The sequence below is a fragment of the Pygoscelis adeliae genome, unplaced genomic scaffold (genome assembly GCF_000699105.1).
Source record: "Pygoscelis adeliae isolate BGI_AS28 unplaced genomic scaffold, ASM69910v1 Scaffold159, whole genome shotgun sequence".
Lineage (NCBI taxonomy): Eukaryota > Metazoa > Chordata > Aves > Sphenisciformes > Spheniscidae > Pygoscelis > Pygoscelis adeliae.
The window spans coordinates 895,245-919,699 of record NW_008825562.1 but is presented as its reverse complement, the minus strand read 5'-3'; the positions used below and the strand labels follow the sequence as shown (position 1 = coordinate 919,699).

General features: G+C 34.8%; 1 protein-coding gene across 1 annotated transcript in view; it reads left to right on the top strand.

The window, feature by feature from the left end:
- The window catches only part of DIAPH2 (diaphanous-related formin 2), a 260,532-nt gene that overhangs the window by 135,764 nt on the left and 100,313 nt on the right, over positions 1 to 24,455 (top strand). The window contains 1 exon segment of the mRNA XM_009332394.1: positions 17,021 to 17,185. Within this exon segment, the coding sequence (XP_009330669.1) occupies positions 17,021 to 17,185 (165 nt within the window).

The window sequence follows — 24,455 nt, the reverse complement described above, 5'->3', positions numbered from 1 at the left end:
AATATAGTAAGAGGAGAATGGAGAGTAGCCAGTGTATGGAAGGATGAAGATTGAGAATCCAGATTTTGAGATAAGGGGCACAGTGGGAGAATGACGAGGTTTAGAAATACTCTTATTAGCGGCAGGAAAAGTTCAATGTGACAGAAGGATGCAAAATTTTTCTTTCCACCTACACCCTGAAAGTTACAAATGTGTTTTGCTTCTTTTAAGCTATTCTTAGTATATGCTCAGTACTTTTAAAATGGAGAATGCTTTAAGCAGTAAATAGAAGTCCTATTATGCTGTACGTCTTCTGCTTTAAAATTAATTTCATACTTACGGTAGGATTTTTTTTTTCTCGTATCTCTTTAGAATTGCAGTTGTACAGATTAATGTGTAGGTCTGCTTTTCCCTGTAAGCAAGTTTTTATCCTGTTTGATGTTCAAGTTCTCTGGATTTCTGTTATCTTAGTGCATTTCCAGGTATATACGTTGTTCATGTTGGAAGGAACTTTTTGCAGTAGAATGTACATTTAAGTACTAGGAATACAATTTTTTTTGCCCCACTACAGACTTGGGTCGATTTGAATTCATTGTTAATGAATATTTAATGGATATTAAAATGCTCTTAAGAACTTCCACCTTCTGCTACATATTCTATAGGCTTTTAAGTAAAATTTGCATAGTTGCTTGATATGATGAGCAAAGAAAAAAAAAATCATGTGGTTGGTGTACATTAAATTTTGCATCTGGGACGCTCTATTCTAAGTTCACGTACCTCTAAGAAAGCTAAATTTGTGACTTGAGTATCAGAGTTGAGATTTCAGTGAGTTGCTTGGCTGCTTGACTGACAGCCACCAAACGTGTGTGCCCCAAATTTGCATTATTTTGTGTTGCCCCAAATGCAAGAAAAGAATCACTAAAATGCACTTTTGAAAAGGAAATCAACAGTATATCATTTTATGAGAGGTTACATTTAAAAAACCCTATCTCTGCACACTCGCATCATATTTAAATGGGTATGCTAAAGCAGCCAAGACATGCTTGATTAAACTGATCGTGCTTGTAATTCTTAGAAGTACATCTGAAGGTCTGACGTATTTCATCAGCATAGGCAGAAAATCCCACTTCTGAAAGCACTGTGATAGAAGATAGGAAGAATTAGTACATACATATAATCTGCTTTTCTTTTGCAAACTAGCAGCTTTTTTAGAAAATTCAGGGCATCAATGAATAAACAGTGTTTTCTTTTTCCCTTTTTGCATTGCTAATTGTTCAAGCTCATAGCATCTCAGCATTCTGAATCCTATTGAAGAACTGACCCTGCCAAGTTCAAAATCAGATTACAAGCAATTTGTGCTATGTTTAGTTACGTATATTCAATTGACATTATTAAGCTATGGGAAAAAAAGACTGCTATTTGATGGTTTTGAGCTCAATGCACTGAAGTTGTTTACTTCAGTCTTTAGAGAGAGTGTCTCCCCAGCATGTAAAATGATCTGCTTGCGAAGACTAGCCTTTTTATAGGTACCAGTTTAAAAATTAGATAATCAGCAGGTCAGAAATATGGCTAGGACCTATTGCAGTTAGAAGGCACAATATCAGAAACACATTCTGAAGATCTCAGTCCTGAGCAGCACAGCAGCACTCACATAGAAACAATCGCAGAAGCTGTAATTTTTTATTTTTTTAATTCTGTTGTTCAGTGACAGTCGTGATATAACTGTTGTGATACAATCTCATTGCCACTGAGAAATGTCAGTATGGCCTTGTGGCATTTACTAATCCTTTCACTTACCTAATTTTTCACCCTGAAAAAAAAAGAATTCCCCACTAAAATTGCTTTGAAATATTTGCATGACTGGTGTCACGTTTTGTATGACTAGATATTTGTCATGAAGGTCAACAGACATCATTGAATTAATATAAGGCTAAATATACTGTTTCCGCTGTGTGTAAATGTTCTGTACTTGCAGCACATTTTCCCATTGTGTTTGCTGTAATATGCAGCAGATGAAAATGTGAATCTTTGTACAAAGTTAACTTATGAAGTTATATTGCTGAAACAAGGCAAGTTATTTTACTATCCTAATAGAATGAGTCTCCTTTTCTGGTCATGACGGAAAACCGGTTGGGTTTGGTTTGTTATTTAATACAGTAAATGGTGGTGTTGCTAGTTGCTTTCCCAAATAAACTTTGTCCTAAATTAGTGGAAATATCAATCAATTTCTCATGAAACTGTTACAATCCTTATGGGAGTTCTGGGAAGTATTATATTTTACAATTTCAGAATTGTTATATGGGTTTTTATACTAGCCATTTTAAATGACACTTGATTTTCATTCATTTACGAATGTGCTTTGAGCATCCATGGTTATTAAGCTGCAACCCTTGTAGAATTAGAGAGACTTTCCAATTAAAGATGAGTTTAACCTTGTAGGAAAAAAACCTTTGATATCTTCCTGTTTGGTCAAGTCCAGTCTTCCTACTGAAAGACAGTATAACATTAAGTATATTTTCCTTAAACTGTTTCTTTGACTGAATAGGGTTGAGGAATGAAGGAAGTTTGAGCATGGTTTTAGCCTTCATATTTATGCCCTCTGCTTTATTTCTTCCGAGCAAATGTGATACTAAGAGGTATGTGAGAAATAGTGGTGGAAGAAACTGTCAACAAACATGCTATCGGTTGCAAATCTAAAGCCATCTCCTTTGTTTTACTACCACTCTCAGCTTTAATGAGGCATACTGAAGCTTTCTGGAATAAGTATGGGTGGTTTTGTGCATTGGTTTTTTTAATCACACAAAGTATGACATTTTCCTTAAGGTATGTTTAAATTCTGTATTTTCCTCTGTGGTGCACTATGCATCAAAAGAATTGTTAGTCTGTTTTTATTACATACCATCAAATAACAGAGATACTGTTGAGATATTTCATGTTGAGATAGGTAATGTTAATTGTTTAATTTGATACAGTCTGTGTTTTGCTCAGTGAAACAGAATTTGGAAAACTTTAAATTGGTCAAGTCTAATCTGGCAAGATTCCAGATGTTTATTTTTGTCCTAATACAAGTTTTTAATGATACTTTGCTGTGCTTTTGCTGGGTACCTGGCTTCATTTGCTTTTTTTATATTCCTGTATTTTAATATCTTTATGTTCCTTGATGAAAAAGGAATTCTGCATAGGCCTGCGTAATTGATCATGAGATATTCCATTATTTTATGAGCAAAACATGATATAAGCCAGCAGAGAGAGATTAGTAAATAATTGTTTCAGTGCTTGACCAGCTATGTGAAAATTGCTGATTTGCTTTGAGACAAGATTAGCCTCACAGACTACAGACTGCCTTAAGGGCATAAACAAAGGATGATGATAAGTAGCAATATATTTAGTAGAGTAAGGTATCAGTCAGGTTCTTCAGGGACTGGTGTGAAGTCCACTTTTATATAATAGTTTCAGGAAGAGTCCGTAACAAAAGGCAAACAGTGTATCAGCTAAATTCTCAGATAATGAATCAGTAAATAATGCAAGCACAAGGGAGAGAAATACCAAAGGGCCCTGGGAGAGTAATCAGGAATCAGGACATAATAGTGTGAGAATAACTCTGGAAAAGTGTGTGATACTATGTTTGAGAAAAATGGTAGTGGACGTGCATTCATGAGGATGTAGTTTGTTGGTAAGAGAAATTGTATGCTACCTTCTCTTTTTTATAAGGTTTTAAAAAAACCAAGAAGCAGACACAGTTGGAAATGCAGTATAGATCATATGTTCACTGTACCTCATAGAGGACAAGAAATTATTTTGAATTTTACTTAAGGGTATGTTCTTTATTTTGTTGTATAGAGAGAGCATTTTAAGTGTGTTGACCGCAGGTTTTTTTGTTGTGCTGATGTAGATACTAGATACCGAAGAAGTTAGGTAAGTTTGCAAATTGTTTTACATGGTGTTGAAAGTAGGGCTGTCAGCTTGGGGGGGGTATCACAGAAAGATACATGACTGGGCCTGGAGGGGAGGAGAGCAAAAGGACAAGCATATAGAGCCAAAAATATGAAAAGTGTTAGTAATTCATCTTTCTTCATGAAAAATCATGTGATTTTTCATAAAAGTGTTCAATCTATGAATTAAATGAAAACTTTGTGCTTAAATGACCCCAGTTATGTCCATTAGAAGCTTTTTTGAAGAGCTTTTCTTCCCAGATGGTAAATATACCTAGTTCATCTGGATTTTCAGTCAGTTGACACTCATTTTTTGTTACTTTAGTGTTGCTATTTAAAGGGCTCTTCTCTTTCCTTCTTGTTTCCCCCTTCATTCAGATGTATGCAGGAAGAGTTGAATCATCTGCAAAATGTCTTTCTGCCACATTCAACACAGAACGCTTTTTTTAAGATCTTTCCACTTCCTTTATTATCATACATTCTTTCTTTTCTTTATTTTTTTCCTATTTGATTCATCTTCCTTACAGTAAACTAAAAATGCCCATGGTGTTCCAGGTGATAACTACAGGATTATATAGGTATAATCATTACTTAGATTGAACTTGAAATCACCTAATAATGTGTCATGTTTTAGTGCATAATGTTCATTGCTCTTACAACCATTTGACATCAGTAAAAGAAATGACAAATCCCTTTGGAAAATGATCCTTTGAATTTTAACTGGTCTGGGCTAAGGTACAGTTTTTAAGTTAAGTTAATATTTAAAAGTACAAGAACTAGGGAACACTATAAATTAAAATAGTGTTATACAAAGCAGATTATCAATTTTCTTTCTGACAGTATATTCCTACCTTCAGATCTTAATTTCTTTTTAAGAATGAAGGCCCTGATGTGAGGGGACATAAGATTATATTGATTTCTTTCATATTGGGCTATACTATATATCCTGTGAACAGGACTGTGCAAACTATCTGTAGGTTCCATTATAGTAGGAATTAAGGAAGAAATAAATTGGACAAATGTTACAAATGGGGAGGCATAGCGATGTGCAACAGGTAGCTGTGTGGCAATTAAGAACTTCAAATAACTTATTTTTCTGATTTTTATGTATTGAAAAACATATATTCTGTAAATTACATAGTACAAGCTTTTGTACGTTATCTGTTTAAGTCTAGACATTGGACCATAGATTTGTTTTGGATTTTTTTTGTTTAATCCCTGAGATTATGTAGATTTACCACATGAGGGAGCTCCATTCTGTTCTGCTCCTTGAAGACTGCATCTAGAATTGTGCTTCAGAGCTGGTTCTGAATAAGATTGAGAAAGGATTTTATACAAGAAAGGAGAAAACTATAAAACGGTTGCTGAAATGCATTTTTAGAGTGTATGTTGGCTAACCAGTGAGAGAAGAATTTTTTGACAGTAATTTACACAGACACATGAAAAACTATATAGGAGGAAAAGCCTGCTTGTTTAGGAGATTCTAAAGAATAAAATTCTGTGAACAAAAATCTACTTAAATACATGGAAATCTAAAGGCTTCTTGGTTGTGAATAATTGCCTGAGGGAAACTGTACTTTCATCCTTAAATTTATATTAAACCAAGTTGTCCAGATCACTGAAAAATATCTTTGTAAAGAATTGTGCACTGCTAGAATGATAATTCATTAGAGATCCATTTTCTAAATGCTGTATGCTTATTTTAAAATCTGAGATTAAAGGGAGAGTGCACTCTAAAAATCCCTGGAGCTGCAGCATTAGATACCAAAATCAAACTGTCATGACACATTGCCTTATCAAAAATATTGGTGTTGATGGAACTGCTTTTTGCCCTCTACCCTTCTCCACTCAGGTAAAAGAAATTAAAAAAAAAAAAAAACCAACCAAAAAAAAAAAACCAAACAAAAAACTTTTGGAGAAAGTGTACTTTTTTTTAAAGCAGTGTGTCTGAGTATAAGAAACTTTCATTTCAGATCCTGATTGCCCTGTGATTATGCTCTTGGCTTTTCTCTCTGACCAGAACATTTGTTTAAGAAATAACCTTAAGTGTTTGATGGCCAAGATAGAAATTTGAGGGATTACTTCACTTTCCTGACTCCTCTTTGCTTTAATCCCAATCATTTGGAGCAAGGCTATTTGTGTGCATACGGTGGTGAGTTCCTAGCAAATAATTGCCCAAGAAGTTATGGTTACATATTTTTGGTATTAATATCTGGAGAGAAAAGAGGAGGGAAAGGACATGCACCGTTTTACTCAAATCATATATCATGTGTGGTTTTAAGTATGCAACTGGTATCAAAATACTATTTAGGTGCAAAATAGTCTCATTTTTAGAGTGTAGTCTTTCACTCTCATTTTCTCCTGCGCTTGAATTTGTGAACACTTCATTACAACAGTTTGCACTAAACAAATATCAATTTTAATAAATTTATTGTATGCTTTTTATCAGGTGATGTAAAATCATTTCTTTTCCTCCTTGATTTTGAACATTGAGGCTCTTGAAACATCATAGAACTGAACTTTTTCAGATTTCTAAAAACAAGAAAATGAGGACTTCTGACATTGCTGCATTAAAGAAAACCTAGAAATATAAGGAGTTGCTTCTCTTTTCCTTCCCCACACTTTACTAAAAAACTTTATCTAGACGAAGTAACTATCAGATCTACTGATTGAAGCTTGTTAAAACAGGGTACAACTGACAGCTCAAACATAGCTCTCTTAATTAAATCCAGATGAAGTGAGGAAAACCTGCATGATCAAAGAGAAAGTGAATGTGGTTGCAGTTTCTCTGAAAGATTTAGGGCACACAAAGCTGTAATTATTGTTTAAGGCATCTCATTGTGTGTTCCAAAGCTAATATCATATTTCTAGGAGTGGCTACCTTACCATGGCTTTGCTGAAATAAGTATCAACAACTAATTTTTTTTTTATTGTTGTTAGAACATTGTTTGTCAATGCTTTGTGTTATTTGAAACAGTCACATTTAATTAATTTGAAAATAATATGCAAAACAAATTTTGTAGAATCATTTTGCTTGTACTAGCTGAAATTTACTTGTTTTCTTTCTAGTTTTTATTCATCTAAACAGATTTTTATCAAATTGTTCTTCAGGGAAGGTATGCTAGAAATTCATTACTCTTGCAACATTTTCTGTTTGATATATTCTTGACTATCATGTCTTCTGTGTTGCTTCCTAATTAATGCATGAATAGTGATTATAATTAATTGATTGTCACCACAAAACATGAGAGAGATTTGAGTTTGAAAAAGCTACAAATACCATTCTTCATACTGTATCAAATTATTTTTAAACTAAAATATCACAAACGAGAATTGAGTTAAGAACTAGATGACTTCTGTTGTAAAAGGTGCTGGAAAGTACCTGCATAAAGAATATAGGGAGTGACTACTTTTCAGACTTCTTAGTATGGGTTTCCAGGCAAAAAGGTGATCCATGACTGTGAGGGATCTGAGCGAAGATCTATGAATTTTGTACAAGTATAGGAAAATAACCTGTAAAGCATTACCAAGCTGGAATAATAAACTGGAGAGTTCTTTACATTCTTCTGTAATTTTAGAAGACTCTTTTTGCCTTTCTTCTGTCCTGACATCCATTGTTCTAGCACTCCCATCAGTTACCCCCTCTTTGTGCCATCATCACATTGAGGTACGTGCTGTAGGTCTAAAAAGGCTTAAGAACTGTGAGGAAAGACCATGAAATATATAACCAATATACACTGAAGTGTGAAGTTATATCTATACCTGTATCTGTTTCATTCTTCATCTGATATAATCTTCTTGCTCTTTATTTTTAACAGCGCTCACAACTTCCATTTCAGAACAAACGGAACTAAATAGTCCACCTCCTTCATTCATGAATGGCGTTTTGCCATTCTCTTAAAAGGATGTTTTTCACCTGTCGGGCAGTGTCAGTAAATTCAATTCCTCTCAGCATGTTTTTGCAAAAGCAGTTTCAAAATCCTGGTGACTTCATCAGTGGAAATAAAGCTTTGTTTTTGTCAGGATGTGAAAGGTTTGTTTTGCTTTCAGTTCTAGAGCTTTTAGAAATTGTTTTAATCTTTCTGTCTACTGTTAAAAATGGGAGTATGGACTTTGGGGATGATTTCCCTGTTACAATTATGGAAAAAAACCTTAACTTCTGAGGTCATCAACTGTCTCTTTCTCTGAAGAAAAAATATACTAGTGTTTTTAGGTTAATTTAGGTTAATAACTAGCTCTAATGCAGTTTTTCAAATTTTAAGAAATATTTTTATTTAAGATAGACAAGATCTTCCCTTCTCTCTAGCCTGTGGCTTTATAAATGCTGCCTTTTATGTGTTCTGTTTGAGGAGCCAAGTGCTCTTATTTACTTTTAAAGTTTTCTTCTTCATGCTACCACAGGAAATTCCTAAATCGGCATTGTAAGTCTTTGAGCAGACTTTTCCAATATAAACCGATTTAAGAAACAGCCTGTGGATGGAGCTTTGTTCCTTGGACTGAATATTTTATAAAATAGGCCCTTGTTTATCAGTTTTTGCCTAGAGAGTTCCTATGGGACTTTTAAAGAAATGAGTGCTGATCTTTGCATCCTGATTAACAGAAATATAAATAAAAAGACAGTATTGAAATTATGTTGACATAAGCTTTCTCTTGTGCGTAGTAAAGTGGTGTATGTAGAATCAATGGAAATAGTCTTTTCATTACTGAGAAGTTTGAATGCATGAAAATCAGGAACTGATATGATTACGTAGAGCTAGGGGTAAGTAAACATTGACAGATTTTTCTAGTGTTTATCAAGATGAAAGTTTTATGGCCATTTAGGGACAAGTCAGAAAGCCTCATCTTAAGTGACATGAACTTAAGTGTGATTCTGCAATTTAGGGAGAAGGAGTAGGTCACAGCTAGCATTGTTATCAGATGGTTATGATCTTTCTGTGCTTCATTTTCATGAACACAAACACTGAAATATGTCTGTACACAGTGAATGCAGTTGTATTAAAGAATTCTGATAGTTAAGGACTTCTTCAGGTACTAATGTAATGAAGGCCAGGGAGAGGAATAGACCTCTTTGCTGTATGATAACTGAGAAGCAACTGTTCTTTTGTGTTTTGGTTGTTGGTTTTTTTTCTTTTCTGGGCTGTTCTGTCAGAATGCTGAATGATGAGGTAATTTGCTTTGTAATGAGAAAAAAATTCTCACACTGAGCTGCTTATGGGTATTTTATTAGTAAATCTTTAAGCTCTTCAGAAGTACATGATTTTGTGTAAACAGATTAAATGGTGCTCCTTCTATGGGTCTTGCTTTCTTTGGGTTCTAATTTGGGTTGAAGTGTATTGTAATGAAGATGTCTGCGATTTTTAATTTATCTCTTTTTTCCCAGAAAACAAAGGCTTTCAACAGGAAGAACAGATTAGGTATATAATTGTGATTATTAATTATCTGTGTATGCTCCAGAAGTCTTGTCTTCTGTGTAGTCACAGAGGTACATTATGTATGTAGTGTGAATGATAAAACTGTTAGCATCTGCCTGTTTACATACTGATAGCAGGTGAAAATAAAGCTATCAGTGTAAATGACTTACTGTTATTAAAGCTGAATTTCTGTCTTCAGCTAATAAGTTCTGTTTGTGTTTCTCCAGTTCAATTCAAAGAATGCTCAATTAGGAATGAGCTTGGAGATTAGAAACTAAGTGCACTGGTACATTCTTCATTAAGGATGACGACACTATTGAATCAAACTTTCTCTTCTAGCCATGTAAAACATATTTTTTGCCTACTTTGGCAGTTCCTTGATCCAGAATCCTGCTCTGAAATGTTATGCAAGAGTTTTGAAATGACGGAATGCAGTTTGTATGGTTGAAGTATTTTTAGTAAATTTTCACACTTAGTGGTAGTTGTTTAGAAATCATTACAAAAGTATTTGTGTTCTTGTTAAAATGTTTTTCTTTAATATTAGTTGTAGGGGGGGGGGGGGGGGGGGAAGTGTTTTGCCCTGTGAATAGTGTATGGCAATAGATTAGCAAGTCTACTTATGGTTTTAATTTCAGGTGATCGTGTCAAGGGATTACATTATTTTCACAGATGAGTTTGAAGCATGGGTTTGGTTCTTTTTTGTAAAGTCAGACAGTGAGTTGGATTACGTGCGGATAGGAAGTTAAATCAAACCTAGTGCAGATAAACTCAATTATTTGGTCCTTATGCTTGCTTTAGCTGAATTGTTAGTATCTTGTGAAATTCTGATGATGATGAGAATAATCCATTTGATTGAAAAACAAGTTTAAATAATAAAGACCATTTGATTTGTTGAAATAATGAACTATTCAGCAAGGTAATTTTAAAACTGGGTGTTTATAGCTCATAGTGAGGATTCTGACAACTGGTTTGTTCTTAGTGTTTTATGTTTCTCTTCAGCAGTTCCCATAATGTGATTTAATTTTGGCATGCTTGGACTGGGAAAAGCTATATTTGGGTGAAGTACAGTGTGTAAAACTCACTTGTAAATTTGGGATTTTTTTAATGAAGTTGCATTATATATCCAGCTTAGAGGGGAAAGAAATTATTTGAGTTGTTATATATTGGAGTTGAAATTACGTTTAAACAGAGTAACCAAAGCCTTGTTCATTTAGATTTCCCAGAATCACAGAATGGCTGAGGTTGGAAGGGACCTCTGGAGGTCTTGTCCCAACCCCCTGCTCAAGTAGGGCCATCTAGAGCAGGCTTGCAGAACTGTGTCCAGATGGCTTTTGAGTATCTCCAAAATTCCATAACCTCTCTGGACAACCTGTTCCGGTGCTCAGTCACCCATTTAAGCTCAGCTTGGCTGTTACTCAACACTTGATTCAGACTTAGAAATATAGAAGGCCGAATATGAATTAGGTTGTGAATTTTCAGTAAAGTAGCTTTAGGTATAAATGCCGACCCCTCTGTGGAAGCAGATTCTTCTAACTGTTTTCTGATTTCTTGCCTGCTCTACTGTACACTTAATTTCCTTTTGATGCTAATTTCTTACTGCTGAGTATGTCAAGTGCCACCTATGACTAAGGTTAATTTGCAAGCAGATCTGGTGATCCACACATTGATATTAGTAAAATGCAACATTTATGATGAGTGGTATCACAAATATTTTTTAAATCCCACTCTTGTATGCTTTATCTAATACATCATAAAGGCATACGAACAAAAATCAGCTGTTTTGTGATTATTTATGTAATTCATTCTGCCTAATTAGTTCTCCCCCAACTATGTCATTTTAGTCTCCCAACAATTTTACTTTCAAGCTTTTTGAATAGGCAGTTTTTCAGAATGTTTATTAGTTTTCCCACGGTGTCTGCAGTAACACGTTATGGATTGAGCTGACTGGCAATTAGTTAACAGAAGTAATACTAACTTCTATTTCTTCAAAACAGAAGAATACACAGTAAAGATAATGGACTGGTTTTATACAGTTGAAATGTACATACTCTGTGTTGGATTAATAACAAAGTTGTAATTTTATCAAAGCATCAACTATTGGTATGTTAGTTGTTCCAGATACATCTGTTGCTTTAAAGAGTTGTAGTATGTATGTGTATCTCCAGAATAACAAGGTGGCGTTATGATACGCGGCTGCATTCCCTCCTGCTTCAAGTACTGCTGACGTTAATTCCATGGTTCAGCTCAGGACAGGAGAGAAACATTCAAACATATAATTTGTCACGGAAATTTTAATAAGCCAGTTTAATTAAACTGTATTATCTGAGACACAGAACATTCTGATGGAAATTGTCAATTTTCAGAACAGTAAATGAGTACTAATGCTAATTTTTATAATATGCTAAATACATTGATTCTTTCCCTTTAGGTTGAGTATATTTATAAATGAGAACATCTTCCATCTCTAGTCCCAGTGGGCCTTTATTTTCTTTTGTCTTTGTGTTTTTGCTCTCTATTAGGAGTTAATCCATCTGTAGCATAACGCTAGCTGCCTCTTTCTTAAATGAATTTTTTTGTGTCAGCACAAACTTTTGAGAATCAAGCATTACATGAAAAAAATCTCCCAATGGAATGCTGCTTTCACCTGTTTTCAGCTTCCTGTAACCAGTAGCTGGAAGGACATCTCAAAAAGAACTTCTATTCAGTCTTTGAAATGCTTTTGGAAAGTGTTAAGAAGTTTCTGGCAGGTATCTCCTTGTTTGCAGTTCATTCTTTCTTTTTCTGGAGGTATCGAAGACATCAACTCTGTGGTCTGTTTGTTTTACTGTTTCAGACCTGTGGTGAACATCCCTTAAAATCCATTTTTATAGTGACTATATGCCCTGGAGAGGGGCCTCCTTAACTGCTGGAACACCAGTGCTTTTTTTATAATTATAGTTAAATTACCAATGTTTTTTCCACTGTGGCACATTTATTGTTGATGAATGCCAAGCTTTCAGTGTTGGCTTTCATTTTCGTTGTAAATGCTGACAGTAATAGGTGTTGCCTTTGGGCAAGTGAGTTTTTTTCTGTGTTCAGGTACTGTATTATTCAAGTTATTGATATCTGCTATGAATTTCACATCAATATGTTATGGTAGAAGTGATGACTTTCCCTCCAGCTGATTTGAGGCCTTTAGCCTTGATTTTTCTGATGTTTTTTTCTCATCTGTTTACATGGAAGAAACCAGTAGAAAGCGTGGAAGTACCATGGTAGTGGTCCTAATATGGACATAAAGAATTTAATTCTGCTATTGATGGTAATTAGTGATTCTTTATCTCTGACATAATGTGGTAGCATAGTGTCATGGTAACATTTGTATCCATTGCTTGCTTAATTTAGTGAATTAATTTAGGCATTGCACTGAAATGCCAGCAAACTGTAGTCATCTGGTCACATTTCAAAGTGTAAAAAAATCATTTATTTACTTACAGAAAAGATGTTTTCAGTCATTACAGCTGTACTAATAGTTACCTGTATTCTGATACTGACACTACACTTAATATTCTCACTGCAGAAATCCTTATCCATCTGGGTATCTGAACATTTTTTTTTTTTTCTCTTCCTGGTGGTGGTCATTGTCAAGCAAACCACAGAACTGGGTGGAAACTAAAGTTGGCATTTGTAATGCAAACACACTAACAAAATCCTTTAAAAAAAAAAAAAAAAAGGTGTGGAGGTTTCTCAGCCTCTCTTTTAATAGTAAGAAGAGACAGGAAAAAGTAGAATTAATAGATAACTGAAATTTGGCAACAAATGTTAATAAAGCAGTAAGGATAATGGAAGTTAATGGTCTGCATTTACCTGTATCTTTGTAATTTAAGACATGAAGTTTTCTTCTGTTATTCGTTTGCATTTTAATTGTCTTTAGACTTCTTTAGAGACATGGCATGCAGAGGATTTTACTGGATTGGATGGTAAAGCATATATTATTAACTATTTGGTACCAGTTACTGAACAGTGATTTATTTATTAATCTCAGAATGATGTATTAAAGCCAACGAAATAGGATAGCACTTTCAGAAAACATCTGTAAATTTTAAACTGAAATAACACTTCTTCAAAAATTCAAACTTGACACTTAAAAAATCTCAGAGTATTTAGGTGTACTTGCCTTCTGCAGTAGTATTAAAATGAAAAAAGGAAATGGATTAAAGGGCATAAACTTTCCTTTACCTAGTAACCACTAAAATAAGTATTAAAAAACTTCAGTAAGGATTGTATGTACAAAGTTGCCTAGATGGTGGTTAGATATGGTTCTGTTATCGTTGTAGTGGTGTATTTCCTAATCTTAGTAAAGCAATAACTCTCCATGTATTCAGATTTATAAACCCATTTTTCTTGGTTTATGTGGAACTTGGGGGAGACAGGTATGGTACTGAAGATGGAAAAATGTTTCCAAGTGGGGTGGTTTTTGTTTGGTTTGTTGTTGTTTTTTGTTGGTTTTTTTTTTAATTTTTCAAATAATAGTATTTACGGTAAAGTCTTGACTTAGAATTTTCTTACGGTTATGAAAGAAACTAAAAAAATGTGTGTCTGGAAAAACAAGCTTGTGAATAAAGTAATTTCTCTTAGTTGAACAAGCGTCTTTACACTTGATAGTTCTGTGATTTTTGTTTTGGTTCAGAATAGTAAGAATGAAACCTTGTTTACAGTTTTTAAATGAGCACTCATTAGAGCTTCAATCTATATTAATGAAAACTGTTGGAATTCAGTATTTCTATTACGCAAAGTTTTGATAGGTTAGATTTTTCAATAAAGTTTTTTCATGAAGTAGTGTAGGCAAGTATGGCTTTGCTTCTTGGGAATTATTGTATTGACTGAGTCTTTGCGATGACTTGAAGTAGTACATTTCAGGGTGATGTTTCAAGTTACTAATATAAGTATGAAGATTCTGTGAAGCATATAGAGTGTGACAAAGTAACTTTGTTAATATGACATAGTATATGAATGGAAACTATTGTCTCTACAGCACTGACTTGTTTTCTTCAGAATTAAGTAGAGTTAAAATACTCTGTTCTCTCTTTGCTCATCATATTCATCTGTCTTACCGACATTCTTTTGTCTTACAAGCCATCTGTTAATGGTATTTCTTATATGCAGTTTGATACTTATTAGATAAAAAATAATAATATTGAAATTACAGTATATGTTTCTACAGTGTTACTTTAAAATATATTCTAGTTTCAGTAGCAGTACTGTTTTTTTTTCTTTTTAGTGCTTACTGTTGTTATTTCTCATGTTGAATGTGCAACCTGAATGGAGAATTTGACTCCGGGAGCTTTGTCTCAAAGAATTAATTTCAGATCTGGAATGTTCGAGGGTTTTTTCATTTCTTTCAGACTTTTCAGTCATTTTTAGTATATTAATTTGGTTTTATATTATGTTGTATGAGGTGGTTTTTAAAGGAACCACAGATACAATTTGTATAATTATATACTTTCATATTTCTTTTTCCTAGTATTTTTGGTGAGTTGTTCAAGACAGTAAGTAGTCTGCTGACTCTAAGGCAATTCATGTTTTTCTAAAATTTTTAGACTGTGCTCAATAATTCAGTAATGTGCCATTATTGCCTATTTAATGTATTCTTGCCATTAAACTTTCATTTCCTTTTGTACAGTTAAATGTCATTGAAGACTGAACTGTATCAAGTTTGTTTTGTATTAAGATGAGCGATTCAACAGTCCAAGCTTGAAATTCTAACGGAGCAGGTTAAACTTCATTTCAATAAAACTGAAAAATATAGGTATTACTACTGTGTTTGCACTGGTATGAAACTATATGGGTAGATATTACTGTTTCAAAATCTTGATATTTATATATTAAGATCCATCACGTTGGTTTCTTCTTTTTGCCTTTCTAAATGAACATTATAAGCTGACAAAAGAATACAGCTGTTATGCTACTGAGGCTTTAATGAAGAAGAGAGGATTGCTTGGAAAATAAGTTTCTTAGGAGGAAAACTTACATTACATAAAGTTTTTGATCATACTTTTAAAAACCAATTTGTAAATGACTGTTTACATACCTCCCATCAGTTAGAGCAGGAAAATCCAAGTGAAATATTAGGCCTCTTTCCAATGGAAGATATTTTCAGCCTTGTTACTCTTGCATGTAGCTTGTGAAATGACAGTCTTTTAAGTACTCGACGGTATCCAAACACTACGGAAATGTTATGAATAGAATATCCACCTAAATTTCCTTTCTTTATTCTGCCATTTGTTGACTATTTTCTGAAGAATCATTTTTGGGTTTAGTCTAATCTCAAAAATAAATTGTATATACGATTTCTCTGTATGTGTCTTTCCCCTAATTAGTTTCCAGGTTGGTTGTTATTTTGCAGAGAGATAGGGATCTCAAAGATATTGAGTAATTAGAAATGTGATACTAGGCAGAGTCTCAAATTAGAGACTCAAGTATGGGGAAAGGTTGAAGCATGAGCTCTGCTGTATTAAGAATCAGAATCCGCATGGAAGAGAGTCATTACAAGTAAAAGCCACAGGGAGCTAGGCTGCATGATTTATTTTTGTAGTTCAGGGAATAACTTGTGTCTTTTGTTCTTGGGTTTTGATATGTACAGCACAACACTTTCATCAGCTACAATTCAGTATCAGCAGAACTAGTTTAATCGTGTACTAGCTGTTTTTTTTTTAACAGTGATTTGGGACTTCATATCTTTGTGGATATAAACAACCACAACAGAAGAAAACAGCAGACTGAAACTTACTTGCTTCGAGGCCAACTAATATTTCCCTTAGTAGCTTGCATCCTTCCCGTATTTGCAAATGAATTGTTGTAAAAATATTTTTTTCGTATAGGGGGAAAAATGCCACATTTTTCTAACTGAAAGGATTATGCCAAACGTTTAATGATGACTGCTGGGATGGAAGTCAATCTCAGTTTCACTTCTAGACTTCCATACTTCCTAACGGAAAAAAAGACTTCTGTTGTTCATGGTGTTTTTCTTACTAATAATTTTTCAAAGCTGTTTGTCAGTTAACTGGGGCAGGTTTGTGGATATGCCATTTTTATAAGTTCTGTGAGATTACGTAGTTGAGAGAGCGCCCCAAATAAGTGTACCTAGTACAGGAAGCCTGAGGCATGAGCTGAGCTATGTGGCTAGGCATTAAAGAATCCACAAAGAAGATGCATCTATAGTAAAAGGCAAAGAAAATTAGATGTCATACTATATAATTTTGTCATTGGTAGTTATGCATAATGCAAATTTTACAGATAAAATATATGTACATGATATGGGGGACATGACATCACTTGAACAGAGTGGGGCATTATAGTCAGATTCTTACAGCAATCTAATTTTCAGTATGTCTTTTCACAGAATGTGTTTTACAAAATTAATCATTTATTAGAAGGAAAATGTCCAAGATATTTGGAAATTTTATAAAGTCAGTAGTAAAGTCTATTAATGGCAGATCTTCACCATTGGAAAGGGATGATTTAATGGAAAAGTGTGCCACCACCTTATGTTGATACGAACTTGCAGGCATGTAAACATTAATACCTAAAAATGTCATATTTGAAAGCAGGACAGCACTAGAAAATTTTCTAGTTCTAACCTTTGTACTGAGTTTTTTCTTTACTTTTTTTTTACTGTTAGATTGGATTACATTTGAATCATTTTCCTTAACAAAACCTTACAGCTTTGCTGAGAGTGCCCGAGAACAATATGAAAAATTGTCCAACATGCACAACAACATGACTAAATTGTATGAAAATTTGGGAGAATACTTCACTTTTGATCCCAAAGCAATAACCATAGAAGAATTCTTTGGCGATCTGAGCAACTTCAGAACTCTGTTTTTGGTGAGTAATGTCTGCAAAACATTATACATAATCTTATTTCTTCTTTCTCCCAATTTTAATTCTTTCCTCTTCTCTGTATTTCTCATGTTATAGTTAGCTTCATGTTTTGTTCTATGGCAGGAAATTGGATGTATGTTTCCAGAATTATTTAGATTTTGGTCGCTGATAGCTATCATCCTCCAGTTTGTAACTTGCAAACTCAACTGTTAATGTGGTTGAGACATATGGATAATTAGAAAATATTTTTCCTCTTTTAAAAACCTTGCGTGTTGGTTGACGCACAACAAACAGGCATGATACTGAAAAACGTGTTAAAATCAAGACCTGAATGGATATGTCTACATTCATCTGGCTGATGCTTTAATGATGCTGTGATGCTAAGGCTGGGACTTTCAAGATGAGCTCTGTATTGCTGACAGAACTCATGAAGTTCACTTAGATGCTTATATTACTATTTCCAGTCATCCAGTGTGGTTGATGACAGGGTATGGCTTTTTTTATGAAGGAATTTAAGAATTTAATTTTAAACTGCTAGTTTTTTTTTAATGGGTTTAATGTCATTGTTCCTAGTGGCTGCCTGGAAGCCATAATTAGCTGCACCATAGGAAGTGCACAGGGAAAACAGCTGCCTAGAATGTCACATTGTGTCTCTAGAGAATATTAACATCACTTGGAAATACCACTGTTTACCATACAGCTGTGGCTCACTGCTCTGTCTGTTGCCAGTAGCTGGCTTAATTTGTCATGTAATCACAAGGACTTTCAGTTTCAGTGTGATGGAGGAATAACTACTGTAAACCTTAATTTTCATACCAAGTTTACTTTATTAGAAAACTTTCACTACAGTATATTTAACTATTCATTTTAAATTTGCTGAAATTATTCTTTTTTTTTTTTCCGTAAGCAAACCACCAATTCTTTTATAATTAGTAAGGATGCCAACGCATCCGCGTGAAGACTTGTCAAGAACAGGAATAGTCATCATGAGATATCTCAGTGCTTTTACTTTTTCATAAATCCAAGGTTTACATTTTCAAATGTGGATATCTGAATTTGGAAATCGACTCTCTATTGCAACTACTTGAAACAGACTTCAGACTGACAATGTTCAAATATTGTGATGAAAGTCTGTCCTCAAGTATGTATTTAAACTGCTGTGAAAGTGATAGGAGCTAGAGGGCAAATGTGTTCTAGAAGGCATGTTAGAATGAAAATACTTCCAATTGCTTACTTTTATTTTCCTTCCTTTTGACTTCCTGAAGATCTGGCTGATGGCATGTTGCTCTTCAATGGTTATAATTGAATTTCCAGGGAGAATATTTATAAGAGAATCATGTATTGCTATGGATTGCCTGAGTAATACCGGGGGGGTAGGAAAAAGTGATATTTCAGGTTTTCAGTGGGTAAACGTGAGAAATTAAATATGAAGTGCAACAATTCTTCTAATAATAAAGCTGGAATATTTTTGTGGCCTGTCCAAGTGAACCAAAAGCAGAAAAGAAGCTATTATGTGTACATCACAGTGCCAGGAACAGATGAAATTGGCATTGTTTCAGGTTTAGAATGAGTTTCTGTAAGTAATTCTGTAAGAGTGAAGTGTTGAATTCAGGAGTGAGGGTTTTACTGAATTATATATGAGAGATCTTCATTATGCAGCAAAAAGCTGTACTTAAGACTTTAAATAGTCTTAAGTGATATTGATTGATATATCAATCAGTGAGTGATATATATCACTGATATTGATATATCAGATATATCAATATAGTGAGAGATATTAAGGTAGTGATAATAATTTGACTGACTTTTCTCAGTGTCATGAACTTTGGACTATGTGATGTAGTGTTAATGGTACATGTTTTCATATTACGATTTCAGTAACACTTGTTCTTTTCAGTGTTTTTGCGTGGATATAACTGATTGGGTGTTGATAATTGTTTGGATAAGGAGATGAAATACAATCTAGCTGGCTACATTTTATCCATGTTTATTGATTGCTAGTTAAGGAGAGAGGAATTCTGTGAGATTTATCTGTATATCTTCGTACAGAGGGCAAATCTCTTGAGTTTCAAGGTATAATAGTTTTATATTTTCTACATTAACGTGTGTTCTATAGAAATAAATGGTTATTCCATCCTTTAGCCTTTAATGGCTATATGATGTATGGTTATAATAGCTAATGCTTTACCTATGTCCATTATTTTGATAACTTAAAGAACAAAGGGGCAAATGAAGAAAAATCTTGGATTAAAAGCACTGGTTATGAAGGAATCACCACAAGACTTGTGGTGCCAAAATTTTGAATGGACGGACATGCAATGCATTTTCTGATGATCTAAGTTCCACTACCTGCAAAGACAGAATCTGGGTTGATTTATGAAGTTTTTATTTTTAAACTTTCTATACAATATCAACACTATGTTGCTGGCTATCCATGTCTAAGTTCATGGAATTATGTTGGTTGGACTTCCAGAGATTATGTAGTTCGACTTTCTGCTCAAAGCAAGATCAAGTTAGAGCAGGTTGCACAGCGCCTTTTTCAACCTCTCTGGGTCCATTTTCCAGTGTTTGATCACACTTGTGGTGGGCAAATAAATAACTGAATATTTCCCATGTTCCAATTTTCATCCATCGCCTCTTGTTCTATCACTGTGCACCTCTGACAAGAATCTAGTTCTGTCTTCTCTATACCTTCCCGTTACATCATAGACAGCAATTAGGTCTTTGCAGAGCCTTCTCTTCTTACAGTTGAACAAACTCATTTCTCTCATCTTGTGCCTGTCATGTGCTCCAGCCTCCTCATTGTCTTGGTATCATCTGCTGGACTGACTCCAGTGTGTCTATATCTGTCTTATACTGGAGAGCCAACCTGCACACAGAACTGCAGATGTGCTCTTGGAAGTACCAGTAGAGTAGAAGAATCACTTCCTTTAACCTGCTTATTACAGTTTTACATAGCCCTGTGCGCATTCAACCTTCTCTGCTGCAAGGCCACAATGCTGCCTCAGATTCAGCCAGTTCCTATGAGGACCTTAATTTTTCTGCAAAACGGCTTTCTAGGATTGCATTTACATTTTATGTTAATGGCGTTTAGGGCTAAGTAGAAGCCTTGTAATGCAAGCCCATTGTATACAAAAACTCTAGAGGTTGACCGGAGGAGGGTTGCTTTATTTTTTTGTCTGTCCCATCCCCCCTGTCGTGTCCCCCCGTTTGCCCCCCCCCCCCCCTTTTTTTTTTCACTTGGTTGAATTTCATTAGAAGTATTTGTGAGAGTAGCCTGTCTAGTTTAGGTTTCAGTGCATCTCTGATGCCTGTACTTAAGAGGTGATTCTTATTTGGCCTGAATTGTCCTAATTTTTTTCCCCCAAATATTTTCTAATTTACCTCTTTTAAATTAGGTCCTGTTTTAGGAACATTTAGTGAAATACTTTATTCACATGCTTCCCAATCTAGATTGTTCAGGTGGCGTATTTAGTCACAGAAGAATTTTTATTTGAATTGAGAATAAATTTTTCTTCACTATGAACTTACTTCATTTGTACTTATAACAAAGCTCCAGAAAACCAATTCTCACTGTTTTAGGAATCTGTCAAAGATTAGGACAGTTCTAATTTTATTTTTAAGCGCTGAAATAGCTATAGCAATCAGAGTAATGAAGGTATTGAGACTGCTTGTGCAAACTACTGTTAATTATTATTTACACATAATCCTCTGGCTAATGCTATATACATGTGTATGCATCTTCTGCAAATACTTCTCTATGGATATGGAACAGTGGTGTAAATTGTATAAGCTACCGTAATCATTTATACTGAGAAATATTATCTGGGTTTTATTTGCCAGAATCTCCTTTACTTTGCTCTTTATATGTAAGTGTACAAATACCTGCCGCCTTCTGCGTACTAGACAGTACTCAAAGCAGACAGCAGATTTGCCTTGATTTTATTGTTGTTGTTATTTAATAGGAGGGGAAGAGGCTGTTGTGTAAGTGTTTGGCACAGTTAAAATGCTCTCGGTAGCTGAACCCTTTTCTTCTGCTAGATTTGATCTTGAGCGAGTAGGTTTTGTGTATTTTCAGCAGATTGTAACTGCTCTGCTTTTTTCAAATATAATCTGTCTTTCGTATTTTATTTATATACTAAATCAGTTTCAATGGACTTTCCTTTTAAAAATTTTGATACAAGGAGTAGCTATGGACAAATCAAGAGTAAGTGCCTCCTGCTAGGCACTATGTAGATGTGAACTAGTGGTCGCTTGTTACTGAGGATCACAATAACCTCACGCATACATTCTTACAATCCTTGGTATGAGATTGTCATGTTCTGATAACATCTCATCAAAACCATTCGTCTTGTGGTGTAAATACACTCAACAAATTAATATATTGCAAGACATTAATGTCTCATTACCTGATTGACATAAAATGCCTTCTGTGTTAAGGGGAAATCGTTATAGATGCAAACTTCTGTTACTTCTCCTGGCAAAAGTCACAATCGAGCAGGTGTTTCAGGGACTGGGGGCCTTTCTGCTTTTGGAGTTTCTACAAACCTATGCGTGGTCAGTTCTTCTTAGGAAATTTATATGATATTTATGTTTTACCTAATAATAACGAACTGCAATAAAATGATTTTCTAGGGTGGAAAATTATCCCAAAGACTAAGTCCCTGTAAATTAATCTAGTTTATCAAAACAGAACTGTCAAGCTCTGTATTCTGTTTGGAATATTAAACTTGCATTCCAAATAGAAAAGACAGACCACAAATAGTCTTTCTGAATTTCTGGAGAAGTAGGGCTAATTTCTTGCGTTGTTTTATAATTTTAGAAGGTGGACAAAAAATTTTGCTAGGATACTGTTCTAATGCTACAAGTTGGTCTAAATAGTTAATTATATCCATCTGATGCTATGGTCTTTAAAATTTTTATCTGTCCTTTTATCTTCTAAGCCTCTTTCCTTTTAAAAAAAAAAATTAAATAAGGAAATGAACTTGGACCATATGTATGATGTATACTAATTTAAATAGTAATACTTCAATATAAAAAAGTGAAATCTGAGGCTTATGTAGCTTAAGGAGACACTTTCTTTTCCTTAGCATCATTTGTGCTTCACTCAATTCACTTGTTCAGATATATACAGTAGTAGCAGTAGTAATTGTAATTAGGTCTTTTGAGAATTTCTTGACTTATTTTATCCACTAGAGCAGAACCTTGTAGACTTTAGTGGCATAAAGATTCTTGTTTAGGGATTTAATTTTTTCCAGACACTTGAGGAAGGCCTAGGACAAGCATTAAAAGTTCACAGTACAGTAATTCTTTTTTTCTATAAGGAAAAAATTACTAAAAAGAATTAAGATTTTCTGCAACATTTTTATGCTTGTGAGAAGTTTCCCGAAAGGAAAAAGACACTGAAACTCATTTCATCTGTGGAATTTACTGTAAAAAAAAAAAAAAAAAGTCTTAACTACTGATAAGAATTCAGGAGCAATCAGAAAAGACTGAGGATATACAGCATCTCCAAATATTCCCTAGAACATGCATATTTATTAAATTTGTCCAGTTCAGACTATTGTAATGCCTGCATGCTTTCTCTAAGTGGTCCCATTAACTTTTTTAGTATTTTGGTAAATGACTGAAGTATAATTCCAGACATTTTTGAAATATTGGTGACTTGTTTCTTCCCGCTTGTTGTTCTCCTGTGTTATTGCTAATGCCTGTCTATTGATAAAGCTTGTTTCTTCTGCTATTTTTAACTTAGAAGTTCAGAAGTTCTTCAGATTGCTGCTTCTGTTTTTGTTGCTAACATGTCTGGGGTGAACATTTATGAGCACAAGACAAATGCTAAGAGGGACATTGAGTTTGACATCCTGTTCAAAGCAGGGCTAGCGTAGAATTTAGTTCAAGCTGCATGGGACCTTGTCCAACTGAATTTTGAGTATCTCCATGAATTAAGATACCATGACTGTGGGAGACTGTATGGAATGCTTTGCTAAAGCCAAAGTAAACAACATCCACTGCCTTCCCCTCATCTACAGAGCCAGTCATCCCATTAGAGAAGGCAGTCAGGTTGGTCAGGCACAATTTACCCTTGATAAGTCCAATCTAGCTGTTTCCAGTCACCTTCTTGTCTGTTATGTACCTGGAAATGGCTTCCAGAAGGAATTGCTCTGTGATCTTCCTGAAAACAGAAACGATGGCTGGCTAGTGTGTAGTTCACCAAGCTTTCCTCACTCTTTTGAAGATGAGCATATTCTTTGTCTTTTCCAGGCATTGGAGATGTCCCTTGAGTCCCACAGCTTTTTGATGAAATAGAGGCCTTGCAGTGACATCAGTCAGTTGCCTGAACTGCTTGTGAGACAGTGATGGCAAAGGTTGAGATGCAGGCGACACAGAGTACCTCAGCCTCTGATGTTCGGTTCCGTCCTCCTTTCAGCAGCAGACCTACATTTTCCTTAATCTTCCTTTGTCTGTCCTTGTAGCTATAAAAGCCCTTCTCATTGCTTTTCATATCCCTTGCCAGTTTTATCTCCATCTGAGCTTTGACTTTCTTAATTACTTCCCTCCCTGAGCAGTCTTCCTCCTGGATAGTATAGCCATCCTTCTACTGTTCTATGTTTCTGTGTCAGAGCTCTGTCAGGAGTTCCCTGTTGAGCCAAGCTGGCCCCTGCCCCACCTCAGCCTCCTGCGTGGCAGGACGGGTGATTCTTGTGCTTTGAGAACGTTTCCCTTGAAGGTCAGTTACCAACAATGAATGCTTTACACATACAGCGTGTTTTAATTGATACTACGCTGTTCAAGATAATTGGCCTTTGTGAGCACTTAGAATTCAACATAGCCCTTCAGAAAATCTTGACTGGTCATCTATTGCCTTTGTACAATAGCTATTGCTTGTATTTCCCTTTGCTTAACCTGTGATTCTGCATATGATTCCACTATGTAAAAGCGAGAATACTGACTAAATAGGTTGATTGTAATGACAATTTTTTTTTCCTTTCACTTGCAACTAAGGATAAGAATATCTTATGTTATAAAATCATGCAATTCAGCTAGTATATTTGAAAAAGATAGAATATATATGAATGTTTTTAAAGATGAATCTAAAAGATTAACTTTACTCCCAATTTTCTCTACCTCCTCCCCCCCAGCGGCACAGAGGGACAGGGAATGGGGGTTGTGGTCAGTTCATCACACGTTGTCTCTGCCGCTCCTTCCTCCTCAGGGGAGGACTCCTCACACTCTTCACCTGCTCCAGCATGGGGTCCCTCCCACAGGAGACAGT